The 18,363-nt window shown below is 40.2% G+C and overlaps 1 protein-coding gene across 1 annotated transcript in view; it reads right to left on the reverse strand.

Annotated features, from left to right (window-relative positions):
- The window catches only part of LOC136864849 (homeobox protein six1a), a 384,817-nt gene extending 367,163 nt beyond the window's left edge, over positions 1-17,654 (reverse strand). Inside the window, exon 1 of the mRNA XM_067142287.2 lies at positions 16,966-17,654. Within this exon, the coding sequence (XP_066998388.1) occupies positions 16,966-17,654 (689 nt within the window). The remainder of the gene's footprint in view (positions 1-16,965) is intronic.
- Between the last annotated feature and the right edge of the window lie 709 nt (positions 17,655-18,363).

Raw genomic sequence — 18,363 nt, forward strand, 5'->3', positions numbered from 1 at the left:
TTAAAATCCCCGACCCTGTCGGGAATGGAACCTGGAGCCCTCCGAACTGACCATTCATCCAAGGAGCCGGACTATTGTATCCATCTGTTCTTCAGGTAAATTGTTGCCAATGGCGCTCCACATATTTTTATGCATTACACATGATGCGCTAAGATATTTACAAAACTCGGATTAAGAGGTAGGCAGTCGGAAGTCGTTTCATACTTCCCATCCTAAGAGCTTTAGTTAATTATTAGATTACATAATGAAAGAAGTACACCAGGAAGCCTGTGCTAATGTCTCTCTGTAAGACTGGCCAACTAAACGCTTATCTGGCTGGTTGTAGACAAGTGGATGACAATAATGATGCACCTGTTTCACGTGGGATACACCGCACTCCACAAGCCAAGAAAATTCAGTGTCAAGAGCTCCATTAGCAAGAGTTGGCAACGCCAAGATCATGTTCCTTTAAAATATTCCATATGATTATATCACTTATTACAGTGATGTCTGTGCCACCGTCGGAACTTCTGGAAATCACTCAGATTCTCAGAACTCTTCATTTTCGAGTTCATCCCAAGCCCAGGAAAGAACATTGACTGAATTGTCGTGGATATTGCAGTTGTTTAGCCAAAACAAACATCATCATACGCATGTTCCGCTGGCACGGTTTGTCAGCGCGGGGCAGAACTACTCATCGTGAGTTTTAGGTAACTGGGAGACATTAAGAGGAAAGTTCCTATTTAGTGGTCGTTCCTTAACAAGAATGGCTTGAACAGATCTCATTGTGCAATCAGCTCTTTGGTTCCTAAGAGGTAGGTGGCATTTGAGGATGTTTGAATATGACAACTCTGTGTCGTTGACTTCGAGTAGGTACTTCAAAGAAATTCTGCGTGACACTGCTTCTGAGACCTTGGTGTAACTTATTATGTGAAGCAATATAATTCCGATATATGAAACGAAATTTGGATTTTCGGCAGAAGGCCTGATGAAAACTGAACATAAAACTCTTTAATTTAGGCCTTGTATAATGTTATTGAACCGTAATTTCCTGATTGATTTCTAAATATGAAATTAAACCTCATCCCTCATTCCTGAATCGCTCGAATTGTAAGCAAAACTCTTCAAATGAGAGTAGACTACGCTTTTAGCTTACAGAAATGTAAGAGTACGAAATAAAATCGGCTAGGCGGTATTTGAACAAGAACGAGAAGGAGCCGAAATGCGCCAACAATTAGTGACTTGATCGGATGAAGCTACTGTACTGTACTAAGCAACAAACAATCTGTATAGGCATATATAAATGCGAAATAACACTTACTCGGATTTTTTAAGGGCAGAATGAAGTCCGATTGGCACTCTATGTCGTACGATGTCCACATGTAAGAGATCTCTGGTAATACATTTGGTGAACAATCGACAAAATTCATTAAAAATCAGTCAAAGATCGCCTAACAAAGTCTTGGTCTCTCTACCATATCGCAGAGAAAAAGAGAACGTCGGAATTGACATACAGACGGCTTAAAGGACGTCTACCAAAATGCCTGCAGATGCTATGTCAGGACATACGATTAGGCTATTATTATTATTATTATTATTATTATTATTATTATTATTATTACTCGGCCATGGAGGGGAGAGGAAGGCGACGATGATTCTTTTATGATTAGAAGGTACGAGGTTATTTAGCCTATATGTAGGCTATTTATTTATTGCCCACCCTCATCGGAGGGTCTGCCTTACAAGGGCTGCACTCGGCTAGAAATAGCCACACGAAATTATTATTATTTATTTATTGTATGGCTTTTAGTTTTAACTCCCATAGGCGACCTGCGAGTGTCGATGTGGAATGAACCGAGCAAGTGGTTGTGCGGTTTGGGTCACGTAGCTGTCAGCTTGTATTCGGGAGATAGTGGGTTTGAACACCAATGTCAGAACTCCTGAAGATGGTTTTCCATGGTTTCCCGTTTTGCCATCAGGAACATGCTGGGGCTGTGTCTTCGAGCCACGGTTGTTTCCTGCCCACCCTTGTCCCATCGTCGCCATAACACCTACCTGTGTCGGTGCGACGTAAAGCAAAACTGTAAGAAAAGAAACAGGAAAGTGGGACGGGGATGATAATGAGGTAGATAAAGGGTGAAGCCCGGTGTTGGTACATGGCAACTCCTGTCGAATAACACCAGTGGGGCTGCTTAATGCTTAATGTCGCCATCCGACGGATGAATCACCATCAACAGTGTCATACGCCCTCACTTCATACGAGCACTGTGTAAGAGGTTTGTATTTGGCTCCAGGCTTTTGGCACCACTCCTACCGGACGCTCGAACCGGCTAATCACAGTGACAAACCATAGCCTCTAACGACCATAGTCACCAGAAGGGCTAAGATAAGAGACGTGGAACAAAATGAAGCCGCAGAGCTAGCTGCGAATTGAGGATTGTGGAGGGATTTCGTTAATTCACTGAGGTTTGCAGACCGAACGCCGAAAGGCATAACTGTCTGTAATGAAGATGTAGGCCATAATACTCATACATCAGGATATCTCAGAAAGCACAGAATCAATCAAATTGAAATTTGGCATAGACGATTCTATTTCTACATGATGGTGTTCGTAAGTCGTGGGCTGCTATAACAGTTCATTTTCGTGCCGCTTGGTAGCGCACAAAGTACAACAAAAAGGAACGAACTCATGGGCACTTCCTCGTAGTATTTCTCTGAACATGCTGAGAATCAAGGAAGTTTTTCCTTATATGCAAAAAGAGAAAAACACACACATTTTATTAACACATCCGCTCCTCACCCTGTGCGAAGAACGGGTAACTCCGCCCCTTCAATTTTTATCGCCTAGGTCATGCATGGCAAACCTTTACCGACTAGCGAGTCAGTTAAGGTCTCGTTTATTACTCTTTACTGTCTAGTGTGCAAACAGTTATTTTCCTTTAAAATCATCATGAAACCTCCTCATGCGACTTCATTTAGGTATTAGATTGCATTAAATATAAATTCATTCGATTGAATATTTCATTATTTTTATTTTGCAAAAACTGAAAATTACATTTCAGAAACAGGTAAATTTTAAGAACAAGGTATATTTTGGATTTGACCTAATAACATTTGTAAAAAGTATGTCCATAGAATTAATACTGATACACTTTTTTATTAAAGCGTAATATTAAAATATGCTATGTTCGTAGATTTTCGACCTATTCCTTACATATTAAAAACACTACAATATGTTAGTGTGTTGTGCGGCGTGTTCGCGTGCCAGCTAGTGGCACGCGTGTCGTAGGTTCGCCATCCCTGGTCTAGGTATGAAGCGATGTTGGGCTGTCAGAAATGTGTTCTGCAAGAGTTATTTAGCGTACTGGAAACTAATAACACGGAGCTGTCACATTTCAATTTCAAATGGTACTGACTTCATCCGGGATCGAACCTTCTATCTTCCGCCCTTCTATCTTTCGGAACAGAAAAAGGACGACTAATGATCTGCGCCACTGAAGTCAGCCGTAATTCACGTTTAATCTAACCAATTACGAATTACCTTATCAAGAACTTTAGATTTATTGGCACATAACAGAACTCCTGCGGGACAATATTTCGGCGCCTGTGTCTCCCAAAATCGTTAAAGTGGGACTTATAACCAATAACACTTTTATTTTACTTTATTGCCATCAATATCAGTAATATCAGTTACAAGTATAATACATAGGCCCTATGCGTGTTGGGTGTAATAAGTGAAAACATAAACTACGAACATCTATTCGATTTAATTTAATCGATATCACACTGTGTATAATTTACAGTTGAATCAGTGCTAATAGATCTAAAAATAATATTGAGAATTTCAGATATTTCATCAGGTTTTATTATTTTACTGAGAATTAAATGATCGTTCAATGACATTGAGCCATACATCTGAATAGGTTTCAGTCATTCATCTGAGGATTTTCCCGCATACGATGACGATTATGATGATGATTGTTGTTCAAATAGGTCTGACATCTAAGTCACCGCCTCATTTCCCTTCCTCTTCCCCATTGCCTTCAAAGATGTGGTACTTCGTCAGGCGTTGATCGTACCATACTAAATTCTAAATCTTAGCAGGATTTTACTCTTCGACTGCCCACAGGAATTATGTGATAGGTGATATATTGGTATCCCAGTTCTGTCGGCTGCCATTTAAGAGTAGGCTAATTATATGCGAGTGACCCATGGCATTAGCACATTAAAAACCCATTCTCGAGGTAATACATCAGTATCGCACCCTAAATACCCTTAAAACTGATAGCAGTTGAAGGGAAGTTAAACAAATAATTTTATATTGAGGTACGCGCGTGTGTCTATAAAGTGAGGACGTAAACAAACGGAATATTTCCACTTAACTTCGTATTTTCTGCAATATTTTAAAAATCTATATATTCCGAAATTTGGGCATTTCAGAGGAGTTGAATAGAAAAGTCAAAAACAAAAATGACGTTTCACAGCACGTATCGTCACATCTGCCTTGAAATTTGACTAGCTCAAAATCGAATGCATATTTTGTTATTTTAAGATCTTCTTGCATCTTTTATCATTGGTAGAGTGTCAGGCTCTGTATCCCAAGATTATGGGTTGAAACACGGCATGTGTAGTCGGATTTTGGAAGGGCGGAAAAATCAATTCGGCACTCCATATCGTACGATGTCGACATGCAAAGGATCCTTGGTAACACATTTGGGGCCCGGGCAGAATTGACTAAAACCTCAGCCATGGTTTTTCGAACAGAGATCCGTTCCTCTGCCATCTAGTAGAGTAAAAGGGAACGTCGAAAATGACACGCAGATAGACGAAATGGCGTCAAATAAAAATGCCTGCGCACGGTAGCTGAGAATAATAATAACAATATTTCCTTTTTTTTGGTAGTTGTTTTACGTCGCACCGACAGAGATAGGTCTTATGGCGACGATGGGACAAGAAATGCCTAGGAATGGGAAGGAAGCGGCCGTGGCCCTTAATTAAGGTACAGCCTCAGCATTTGCCTGGTGTGAAAAATGGGAAAGCACGTAAAACCATCCTCAGGGCTGCCGACAGTGGGGTTCGAACCCACTATCGTCCGGATGCGAGCTCACAGCTGCGCGCTCCTAACCGCACGGCCAACTCGCCCGGTAATAACATTTCTTACGAAGTGAAAACCTGTCAGGATTGTACCAGCATTTCAAGTGTTTTACTTGACAGCGCTGTATGGGAGTAAAGCATAGTCTACTACATATTTAAAAATAATCACACCATCAGTGGAAGTTTCAATGCAACTTTAGCCAAGATCCGGTCAGAGGGAATTCACCCAAAACGCTATCATTTCGTGACTAGGGAAAAGAAATGTTTATTCTTAATCGTGACTGCTGTCACCGAGTTAAAATCATAAGGGGGAACAGTTTACTTAAAATATGTTGCCAGAAGAACTGTGTAAAAATACAATTACACTGAAAGAAATAAACAGTAACTGAGCGACATGTTTATCGTGACTGCTCGTAAATTTTACAGAGTGTTAAAATGTCACCAAGAGTTCCTTTAGAAATTAATGATCTTCACGTACATTTCTCCTCTTCTTCCGGTTTACTTTCGAGTGGGAAGAAATGCGAAACGTCATATCCGGCTACAGCTTTAACTACCTCGCAGTGCTTCAGTACTTCAGCTTTACAAAACGTATCTATCGAAATTGGTAAGAGAAATGGGAATATACCTTTTATCATTTTACTGTTTGTCTATCGCAAGGATATGGAAGTCTGTGGTTGTAAAATGCGTAACATTGGGAATGTAAATTAATATTGAGATCAGATCAATTTATCCTCGTTGTTTACCGTTTACTAGAGAATAAAAATAAATCGGTGTTAAATTTTAATCGTCATCTTCACCACCACCACCACCACCACCACCACCACCACCACCACCACCACCACCACCACCATCATCATCATCATCATCATCATAGTCATCTTTTGCCCTTACCGAATTACAGTTGAGCAGGGTTTTATCCCCTCCAACGTTTCATATATCGATGGCTTACTTCTAAAACCTCGTAAGTCCCAATGTTATTCCTAACAATTATATTCCTTCAGACTGGTCACGCCTCCCAGTCATATATTCATATGCAGTCCTTCAGAATAATTGTCGTTGTGTTCATTTTCCTATGCTGATATGTAAAGGAAAATAGACCTTATCGTAGCTCATTGTAGGGATGTTGTTTGCAAGCGAATTTACACACTCCTACAGTATAATGTATTTAAGGTTCATTTTCCTTTACAGGGATCTATAGGAAAATGGACAAAAGGAAAATTGTTCTGATGCGCTGCATATCTATTTGGGCTGAGAGGCGTGACCACTCTTAAGGTATATAATGGACAGGAAGTGCATTGGGACATAGGGCCTACGAGGTTTTAGAAGTAAGCCATATGTTCGACTTCAGATTCCATTGCCTCGTCCTAGACTCAACTAGGTCTGCCTCTCATATTTTGGGTCTTTCTCTGCCTCTTTCCTTTCTTAATTCCTTTTTTTTTAAATGTGAAAGCTATGCTTCACAGTGTTGATTCGTATTAATATTATATACTGAACCCTTGGGCCAGGTTCAATACTAAGCTTCGGCATTCTTTCTTCATCCGCGTCTCATTACTCAGTGTTCCAGCGATGTGATCCATTAAATATCAACAAAAAAGATAGGCTATTGTAGGCCCTACTCACGAAAAGATGAAAAATTAACGATAATCAGAATAAAATAAAGAATTAAATGTGTCTAAATAAATACATTAGCCATCAGCGTCTCGGATGTTGAAAATAGGAGCGTAGGATATAATAGACTATATTTGGCGTAAATTATATACAGTTTAATATAGGTCTAAGTAATAAAACAATCCATGGTTCTATAAAAGCTTACATTTCAGGACATATTTAATCATTCCAGAGTTAACATCATTCCATATTGCATTTCTTGATGTGTTAAAACATCGCAGTACCGAAATATACAAACAGGAGACTGACATCAGCATCTGTGCAAAATTTGCTTTTAAATGCTATCAGAGCAAAGATGCTGAACATAGCAAAGTTTATCAAAATATAAAATTAAGATACATTATTGTACGCTTGCGATGATGTCTTATGTAATAAGAGTTGTTTCTGACAGCAATAACAAAATAGAGTAAAGAGAACAACGGGAAAATACTTCGCTTCAAATATTCCCAAATACATCTCTTCAGTGGTACCTGGGCTTTCTATGATTGCTGATGGTGGAACTGATGATCCAGCCAGCCTTTGAGCTGAGGACACAACGCATATACTATACAGTCCAGAAATCGATTTCGGACGAGCTTAAATATTGCAGATGGGGATTGTTTAGTGAGAAGATTGGTCGTCATTAAGAAAGTTCCTAGCAGGTACACTTTTCTAAGAAACAATTAAACCTGATCGTTGTGGGTAACCACAGGAATTCGTATCTGCGAATGAGGTGAATTATGTTTTGATAATACCAATAAGTCTGAAAACCTGTTGATGCAAGGAACGTACAGTAAACGTACATTACCATGTGCTCATTCCTTTTGTTTTTTGTTTTGTTTTTGGGAACGATTATGCATTAGCTGCAGTAACGAAGTACATAAACATTGATCACTAGATATTGAGAACTGTACCGAGCGGAGTGGGTGTGCGTATTAGCGCGCTACGGCTATGGAACCATTCGGGAGACACGTGGGTTCGAAACCCACCGTTGGCTGTCATGAGAATGGTTTTCTGTGGTTTCCTATTTCCACTTCTAGGCAAATGCCGGGACAATTCCAAGTCGATTTCTCCCACCTCTTTATCCATTTTCATTCACTACCATTCATTTCATCTTCATTAGCTTCTCAAGTGAGGGTGGCGTCAGGATTAGGCATATGTAAGTATTACAAACATACTTACATACTGAGAATTGTATTGCTGATTAAGTGTAGGCCACGGAAATGTGACGCTATCTTCGCCAGATAAAAATACTATCTTTCGGTTTTTCAACTGTTCATAAGGATACGCCATCTCTGTAGGTGTGATGGAGAAAGGAAAAGAAATCCGCTACTGTCTTAAAATTTGCCTTGACTAATAATTTTCGATTGCAGGTAAGACCTGTCCTTCTACAATTATTTGTATTCATTTTGATCACTGTCCGACTCGTTGGCTGAGCGTACTGGCCTTCGGTTCAGAGGGTCCCGGGTTCGATTCCCGGCCGGGACAGGGATTTTAACCTTAATTGGTTAATTCCAGTGGCACGGGGGCTGGGTGTATGTGTTGTCTTCATCATCATTTCATCCCCATCATGACGTGCAGGTCGCCTATGGGAGTCAAATAGAAAGACCTGCACCTGGCGAGCCGAACCCGTCCTGGGATATCCCGGCACTAAAAGCCATACGACATTTCATTTCATTTTGATCACTGTAGAACTATTTGTATAAAAATCATCACGAAGTTAAGAAGTCGAAAGTTGGTCTTTTCAAGTTGGTATACCGTATGATCTTGATAGGTTACACTTCTACTGTCACTATCAAAGAAGGTGTCGGGCTCATAGGCGCCCTTGTGACAGTTTGTAAGGGGGGGGGGGGGGTCCTAGACCTGGGGTTATGTAGTATTTTTAATATTTTGAAAGATGAATGGCGACTTGTTGTCCGCGGTAGAATAACACACACGGTATCCTCTGCCTGTTGGTGGGGGGGCGGTACTGCCACTCCTACTTAATACCAACTTTTCAATAATTTTTTTGAAAGAAAAACACCCGACTACATTATATTTTTGCCTTTCCCTGAGAGCTAAACACCCCCCCCCCCCACCTTGGCCCCGGGGATGGGCGCCCTTGGTTGGGCTGGTGCCCTTCCATTAAGAAGCACGTGAAGATAAGTAAGAAAATGAAAGTGAAGCTTATAATTCACGGAATTTATTTATAATTTTGATTGCGTTTACTGACTGGTCCCTCCCTGGCCTCAATTCTGAAAGCATACGGTATATGGCTGCTTAGGTTTCAGTAAAATCAGAGTGCTGCCGTTGCGAAATATTTAAGTAAACCTCTACAGTTAACGCAGAAATCAGATCACTTCGTTCTGATGAATTCACTTCATCCTTGCGTTCTATTAAAAAACAAATTAGATACGAAGCTTTCATTTTGATTACTCGGAGTTATCGCCCACAACCGAACATTCGTCATGGTCAATAGCATCTTCGCAAATGAAAACTGTGCTCGATAAACTACTCGATACGGGAGTTAGTATGTTAATAATACTTACAGTGTATGGCGTGGCGAACTAATCATCATAATGTCTATAATCTTCAAACTCCGCAGATTATGTATTCGATCCGATAATAAATCTATTAAAATTGTGCTTGCAAGATATGCGTGTCATGCTGATATATTGAACAATGGCTTGTTCTAAGGGACACGTCCATGACAGGACACGCCCCCTTCCCCTCCCTTTTTGAGTTTTTATTTACAGAACATGTCTTCGTGCAGGTTTAAGGAAAAGCTCTCAACCACGAACTCTACTGTGCACTCTCAATGTAGTATTTACATGTACTCAGATCTTTTTGTATTCAATAAACAGTTTTGAATATGGCCCATTATTGACTCTGTGCGACGTAAATCTTGCCCTAAAATGCCTCGGACCTATAATATTCCCGTATATCTCACCATGAAAATATTGTTCAGTCTTCAGCCCTAAGGCTGGTTGGATCTTCAACAGCTCCGCCATCAGCTGTCATAGATGGCCTAGACGTTACTTAAGAGGCGTACTAGGGTATGAGGAGCAAGGTAATTTCCCCGTTGCTTTCCTCACCGAGCCAGAAGTTGCAATTGCATATCATTCTGCCAAGTCCACTGAAATGCATGCACCAACCGACCCTATGAGCGACATTTTCACACCATTTATAGCAGGGAATGACGTTACTAGCATCGCTCATACCTCAGTCACTTTCATATTGTCAAAGACAGAGACAGATCAATGAAAGTAACAAAATTGCTCTAGCCCATACCAGAAGACATAGTGCACTGTAAACACTAGGTCCTGCCAGCAAAGGCATATAAAAATATTGTTTATAGTATAATAGTTCAACAGATGAAGCGAACGAATAAATTGTTATGGAGTAGATACAATTGGATTGAAGAAGGTACCTTAACATTCATAGATTTATAATTCACTGTACTTTCTCTCCACTCTTGAAACAAATAGGCCCCTATTGAAAAAATGGAAAAGAAAAAGAGCAAGGGACGGTTCACAGAATGTAACAACTAATACAAATTTTGAAGAAGAAACAAAAAATGTGTTTTATATTTTGAAAAAAAGTATTCAATTTTCTACTTGCATTTCAATCGTGTGTTAGTGACAGAAAGGGATGGTTTCATTATCCTAATAAATATAGGCCTACTAAGGACTATACTGATATTTCCTTCCAAGAAATAACATTATTTCACCGAGCGAGTTGGCCATGCGGTTAGGAGCGCGAATTTGTGAGCTTACATTCGGGAGATAGTGGGTTTGAACCCCACTGTGGGCAGCCCTGAAGATGGTTTTCCGTTGTTTCCCATTTTTCACACCAGGAAAATGGCTGGGGCTGTACGTGAATGAAGGCCACGGCCACCCTTAGCCCTTTCCCATCCCATCTTCATCACTGTGTCAGTGTGATGTAAAACAACTGGTAAAAAACACACATTAATTTCAAATTAGTCTACTTTTTGTAAAGGGAGACGAGGCTGAAATATTCCTTTCCGGGTGAGAATAATAATGTACTAAATTCACCAGCAAATAAGGCAGCACTTTACCTCCCCTTTATAGGCCTATAGCACGTGATTACCAATTTCTGATGTGTGCATGTTTATGAAATACTTTTGAAGAGTGTCTGTTTATGTAATTGTCAGCTCAACTTCTCAGTTAACTCACCACTTTGGTCTCTCAGTTCCCCTTATATTATCAATATTTTCGTCTAAGAGGTAGCAGGCCTAAATTTAATTTGACAAATCGTCGGTGAAGGAAGAAATTTCGTATGCCACAATGCTCTTCCTATCAATTATAGCCTAAGATTTGGCACATCTCCCAGCCACATACGGATACAGAGTCCATCAGAACAATGTTCGTTTTCACTTTCCTGTGCGGTGATGTAAAGGAAAATGAACCTTAAATAAAGTACCTATAGTCTACTGTACCAGTACGCAAATACTCCACGCAAACATAATATCCTACAGCACGGTTAAGGAGAACACAACGAAAATTATTCTGATGGACTGCATATCCATAATTATGTGGCTGGGAGGCGTGGCAGGTCTTAAGGGAAATAATGGATAGGAAAAGCATTGTGACATAGGCTACGTGGTTTTATTTTTTCAACGACGAAATGCAATTCAGTCCCCTCCAGTTTGGTAAGTCCCCTAGTGGATTCATTTCCGAATATAAGTCGCATTCGCATATTATGAAAAGAAATATGCAGTAGAATAGAACAAATAAAGTAGGCCTATACCTTTGTGTAGATTAACAACATGTTATTGACTTTTCAGGTTGATAACCAACTGGGCTGTGGAATATTTACCCTTCAGTTCATCTTCGGAAATTGCCATGCCATACGAAGATTAGATTGATACAGCCTAAATATGGGAAAGCTAGGTAACAGTTATGTGAATAGTCACATCGTTACATTCTAATCTTGATCAAGTGTATAGCAACGACTGGTACATTTCTGTTTTGAACAGAGTTTGCCACCATTGCATTTGCGGTGTCTATATACTCGTTCTTGAGACTTGCGAAACAGATTTGGATTGAAAGCTAGGCCTATTTGCAGTAGTGAGCAATTCGATCGTTTTGCTGAACGAAGTGTGTTTGAACGACAGTTACTTCTTGCACTAGTTCCCTGTACTAATTGGGCCGATGACCTTCGATGTTAGGCCCCTTAAAACAACAAGCAACAAACAACAACCTGTACTCATTTTATGCCTACTATTCGACGCCTTTGCTGGCAAGATGTTGTGTTTACAGTGCGCTATGTCTCCTGGTATAGGCTAGAATAAATTTGTTACTTTCATTGACCTGTCTCAGTCTTATTCTTGGCTTTGACGATATGAAAGTGACCGAGATATGAGCGATGCTAGTACTGGTAATACAATTCCTTATGCAGCCAGACCCTGTTATGAATGGTGTGAAAATATCGCTCATAAGGTCAGTTGGTGCATGCGTTTTAGTGGGCTTGGCAGACTGGTATATAACAGCAAATCTGGCTCGGTGGGGAAAGCAACGGGAAACTACCCACTCCTAATTTTCCTAGTATGCCTCGTCAGTGATGTCTAGGTTATCATTATAGCTGTTGACAGAACTATGAGGATTAAACCAACCTTACATTCGAAACCATGCATGTCAGAAGAGGTCACAGGAGTGATTACATTCTCATGCGACAAGGGTCAGCATTATGCAGCTCTTCAATTTTTCCTTCAATATTTCATTTGTAATTGATTGAACTAAGTGGGTTACATATTGATAGGCTACTAATACACACATGAAATTTCGTCCAAGCTGCTATTTCAGTTCTGTGTAGGAATATTGCCTTAATTCGTGTTTGGCACAAATAAAAAAAAATAATAAAAAAAAATTGCCTGCAGGGATTCTGTCCTGCTCTGAGTATAGTTTGTATCAGAATTTGCATTAACCGCTTCAGAAACTGTGATAATTACAATAAAACCAGAGCAAAGCTGAAATAATTGTGTTTCAGTACTGTCATATGAGATTTAGGCTAAGGTTTTAAGTAGAATCCAAATAACATGGACGTAGCTTACTATGTCAGCAGTCTCAAATGAATCGACTGGACTCGAACTGCAGCTCCCTTGAAGAGAAACTAGTTACGGTGCCAATGAAATGTCATCCTCTTTACATACTGAATTTTAGGTTTCGATCATTACAAAAATATTATAGGCTATCACTGTTAACACTTCAAAGAATGATAGACTATAAGCTATAGAATATAATTTAGGCACTACCTTCTGTAAGCCATGCTCTTCTAGTCTAATAAGGAAAACAGATCATGATCAAGAAGCAGAAGAATAAATGATATAGCAATAACGGTATTGACTTTACGTCCCAAACTACTTTGACAGTTTTCAGAGACGCAGAGGTGCCGAAATTTAGTCCCGCAGGAGTTGTTTCACGTGCCAGTAAATCCACCGACACGTGGATGACGTATTTGGGCACCTTCAAATACCACCGGACTGAGCCAAGATCGAATCTGCCAAGCAGGGGTCAGAAGGCCAGCGCCTCAACCGTCTGAACCACTCAGCCCGCTAAGAAGAAATGAGACCTGACAATCGTTCTTAGTTTGAACGAGTGATTTTTTTTTTCAGTTGAGCGTCTGTATCTTCTACACGATCCCCCTTAATTCCCTTTACCTGTAATAAGCTACACAATTTTAACAAATTATTCATTTTTAAGGGATGCAAACTGCAAGATCATATGTAACTTATCGTATGTAGGCTACAATGAGATGTAGAGTGGAGTATTTTAATTTATTAAGTAGAATTGGTTTGGCAACAGGTGGATACTATTGTGGTTTACCTCTCAATGAGAAGTCATTGCATGCTATTAGTACAATTGGGAGAAAACAATCAGAATCGATGGTGAAAATGAACTGATTTTTCTTACAATAAATCACCAATGTCTGCATATTCCACAGCAACAAAAGAACTGTCTGTTTGTTAAAAGATCTGTTTCAGCAACAAATCTGTCAAAAAATCGTTGCTGATGTTCTCTCGAGAGAGATAAGCCTGAGTTTAAATGTATATCGAAGTTTGCAATAATTTCCGGTTGACTAAAGATGTGCGCTAGGATGATTCCAAGGTAGATGACTGGAATATCCATTTGCTAAAGAAAGTAAAGAGAAAATATGTTGTAACATTTGAAAACATAGGACTTCGATCTCGATTAAAATCACTGAGAAAGTTAAGGCGCATTAATAATATTATTTGTCTAACGTCGACCTTAACTGTTGAAGTACAGTATTTAAGAGACGAATTTTGTCCCTGGGTGTCCTTACGCGTGCCCGAATTCCAATGTCAAAGAACTCTTGCGTTTACACTGACGTATAAGCTGAGTTAGAAATTCGCAATATTGAGAACAAGATGCTAAAATTTTGTTAGGGTACAAGTGAGATCGATACAAGTGACAATTAACCTTAACACAGAGTAATAGACTACTCTTCTTACTGACGAGGATCGAAAGAGGTTTAGTTCTATATTATTATCAGCTCGACACTTCCGATCGCAATAGTGGAAGGTCTACAGGATTGTTGTCCATCACTAACTTCAGCAAAATACTGTACTGCAGTTAATAAAAGTGCTGAAAGCTTAATGCAATTCCAGCTTTATAATTCAGATGCTGAGAACTAAACGTGGAGGAGTTTAATCATGGAGGTGATAACCAAATGATATAGTCATCGCTAGGGCCGCACATTAATTAAAATGTGGTAAATATCAGATATAATTAAATATATGATATTAATAAAATATGCATATTATTGCATTAAATTAAAAAAATGTTCGTGTATTCCTTTTATTATGACTTATGGTTACGATACGAGACAAAAAAAAAATTGTTTTAAATACCCCCATATTTTACGGAAATAGTATTGTTGTTGCTTTAGGTAATTTCCATAGTTATGCCTACTTAGTAAATAAACAAATTAAGGGCATAATCAAAATGCTTCAGTATATAAGAAGAATGTTATGGACTGTAAATCGCGGAGTGTAAGCCGCTATATCCAGGGTTTGTCCCGCTTATCCACGGGGTCGGGTTTGAAGTGAGACAAATCTTCGTAGTGATATCTTACGACCGGATTCCCTTCCTGACGTCAACCTCATCAGAGGAGTTAATGAGATGAAATGAATGGCGTAAAAAGGGATGGGGTGAAACCCGGTGTCGGCACATAGCCTACTCCTATCGAATAGCACCAAGGGGTCTGCTCAAAGCTTTACTTCCCCATTAGACAGGCGAATTACCATCAACAGCTGTCATATGCCCTCACTCAATAAGAACACTGCAGATGGATCTGGAACTGAATCCAGTCTTTTGGCAGGCAATCTAGTGATTATAAATTGTACACCACCACCTCTCCTACCCTGCGGCCAACATTCCGATGGTAAACGCCTTAACGATCATGTTATTATTGTAACTAATATCCAGTAGTCCTCATGCCGAGACAATGAAAAAAAACCCTGCAGGCCTACTACATAAAGTTTACATTATTTACATGTACATAAATGTGACATTCTTCGCATATCTTAATATGTAAAATACGTGATATTATAACAATATAAGGACCAACATTCGCGACTTTCTCAGTTGTCTGCAAGTATCTAAAGGAACGAAATATGTAATCACATAAGAATTGGGGCCCTACTTATGAGTATCACTCATACCGCATATCGAGCAGGACCATCTGGTCTAGTTTACTTCAGATGAGACAGAATGATCATTGATGTGATTATCACCCGGAAAATTTTAGTTTGAATGACACGAGGAGTTATCTTTATATTTCAATCCAAGGTTCTTCAAAGAATATTTACAGAAAAGATGGGGATGATCATTTTGTCTGGCTACTTCCTGTGCCGACTTGATCCGGGTGATAATAACAGTATAATAATAATAATAATAATAATAATAATAATAATAATAATAATAATAATAATAACATCCCATGTAAGTATTTCCGCGGTCATTGGACTTTCATTTTGGATTTTGATGTTTGTTGTTTTAAGCGGACAAACATCTAGGTCATTGCACCCCTCCCCTCACTTTAGATTTTAAATTGGGGATTAAGGCCAGATGTCCTTTCCTAACACCACGTGACTTTTTAGTCGGGTGAAAATTCCACCCCGAGATCAACGGATTTTGAATTTGGACCGTAGACTACGGGTGAAAAGTCAGTACTAAGGTAGTCTGCTAATCACGTTTCAATAATAATAATAATAATAATAATAATAATAATAATAATAATAATAATAATAATAATAATAATAATAATAATAATAATAATAATAATAATAATAATAATAATTCATAGCCGTCGAGGGAAGCTGCATACCACAATCTTCACGAAGATGAACGCAGCACTACGTCGATATAACACGGAGATAAATTACCCAAGAGTTCCAAAGCGACGCATACAGACATGATCTTGGAATTTTCACACACTGAAACACTAGCATACTGCAGAAAGAGGACCAGCAATGAAAACACTCATACACAGAAATTAATCACAGTATTTAACACAGTTCTTAAAGGACAAGTACATACGTCCATTCACGGTGCTTCCTTATCGTATAGGGAAAGTCCTGAGACAGCAGTGAGTTAGTATGTAGCCTAAAATATACTAAACATAATTGTTTTTAGTCCCATTAAATCGGATACTTATACTAAATATAATTGTATGTAGCATACTTTAATATTGTGTTTATATAGAAGGAATTAGAAAAAATGCGTATTACTTGTGGATCTATTCCTGACTCTATTGAATGTATTCTAGTTAGGGGAACGTTTAACAATTAATGAGACACCTAGGCCTATAAGGTTCGCCCCACCTTTAAGTGCACGCAAAATATCCAACAGGTTATATCAACCTTACGTGTCATAATACTCAGAAATAGTCAAGAACTATCTAAGACACGACGTTCGTTAATCTGAAATGCAACGTAATGATTATTATAATTAATAACATATCGCCGTGAAGAGGTAAATTTTTACAAGTACGGATGACAACAGTATGGCAAGAGAATTCCTTCAGCACTGCAGTTCACCCTCGCACCATCACCACCACGATTTACACATAACACTAGATTTTAGGGCAGAAATGAGGAAAATTTACTTTACACAAAAATGCGAATAAAAGTGTTATCTAAACTATTGTGGGCTCGTAAGAACTGTCACATGAACAAAGTGAGAAAGATTAAAGTACGGACATGCAGAATAATTGTGTACTAACCCATCCTTCTGCTCGGCGGCGCGATCTCGCTGTCGACGGTTCTTGAACCAGTTGGACACCTGCGTCGTTGTTAGCCCCGTGGCCTCGGCCAATTCGCGCTTCTCGCGTGGACTGGGGTATGGGTTGTGCGTGTACCACTCACGTAGCACGGACCGAGATTTCTCCTTGAAGCAGTAGCTGGTTTCTTCGCCATCCCAGATGGTCCGAGGCAGGGGAAACTTTCGTCGAACACGGTATTTACCCACGGCGCCCAAGGGCCGCCCGCGTAACTTCTCGGCCTCCACATAGTGCGCCTTCAGCCAGAGGGCTTGTAGTTTGGGGTGGTTGTGCGCGGAGAACTGATGGCTCTCCAAGATGCGGTAGAGTTCTTTAAAGTTGCCGCGGTGGAAGGCGACGATGGCCTTCGCTTTCAAGACACTCTCATTCTTGTGCAGTTTCTCGCAGGCGGGAAGTGACCAGAGGAAGCGTCCCAGCCTCTCGATATTTCCAGACTGCTGAAGCACCTCACACACACAGGCTACCTGCTCCTGGGTGAATCCAAAGCTCGGGAGCAGAGGACTCATGCTGGCACCGGGCGGTGGCGAGTGTTGGTGCGGCGGTGCTGGTTGGAAGTGGTGCATGGGCAGCTCGGGAGTCATCTGCTGGTGGTGCAGGAGGCCGCCGCCGGAGGCAGGAGGTCCTGCCAGCATGGGGGCGGACCGACTATTCTTGGAGCGGACTACACGTGGGTATTATGATCACTGCTGCACTCCCGACACACCATAGCAAGCACGTATTACACCGTCTTTTCGCCTCGCTTGTCAGACTCTGACTGAGCGGCCCCTAAAGATCTTGCTTCAAGAAGCAGCCCTGGAGCAGCCCGCCAGCACACCATTGGTTCGGCCTAGCATGGCGCCGCTCATGGGCGGAGCTTTCGGTGTAAGGCGGGGCCTAAAGCAACCGCTCCGCGCAGCCTGTCTCAGCCACGTGGGATCGGGGTGGGACAAACCATTGTTAACAGATAGCCAAGCGAATAGCTGTCGTAGCGCTGATGCCAATCAAATTATACTAGTATTTATTAGGTGTTGCTCCAGAGATAATTCTACTGGAGATATGAAACATTTACATCCTTTCAAAGTGAACATACTGCTGCAGTAATCAATGCCATGCATCCTTCAAGCTATTTATATAGTTAATTATTCTCTTGCTTTTAATACGGAGCGCTGTGTAGGACTCCCCTTCATTGTATTAGGACGAAGTTCTACTGGGAGATACTACATAATTGATAGGGAACTCAGCTTTATCGTGTGGGTTTAGCGTGGCCACCCTGGACATTTTCTACCAGTTAGGCCTACGTATCGTATAAGTGACATTCTCAACTGATTGTCGATGGATTTTCACGGGAAGTGAAATTTATTA

The sequence above is a fragment of the Anabrus simplex genome, chromosome 1 (assembly GCF_040414725.1).
Source record: "Anabrus simplex isolate iqAnaSimp1 chromosome 1, ASM4041472v1, whole genome shotgun sequence".
NCBI classification, from domain to species: Eukaryota; Metazoa; Arthropoda; class Insecta; order Orthoptera; family Tettigoniidae; genus Anabrus; species Anabrus simplex.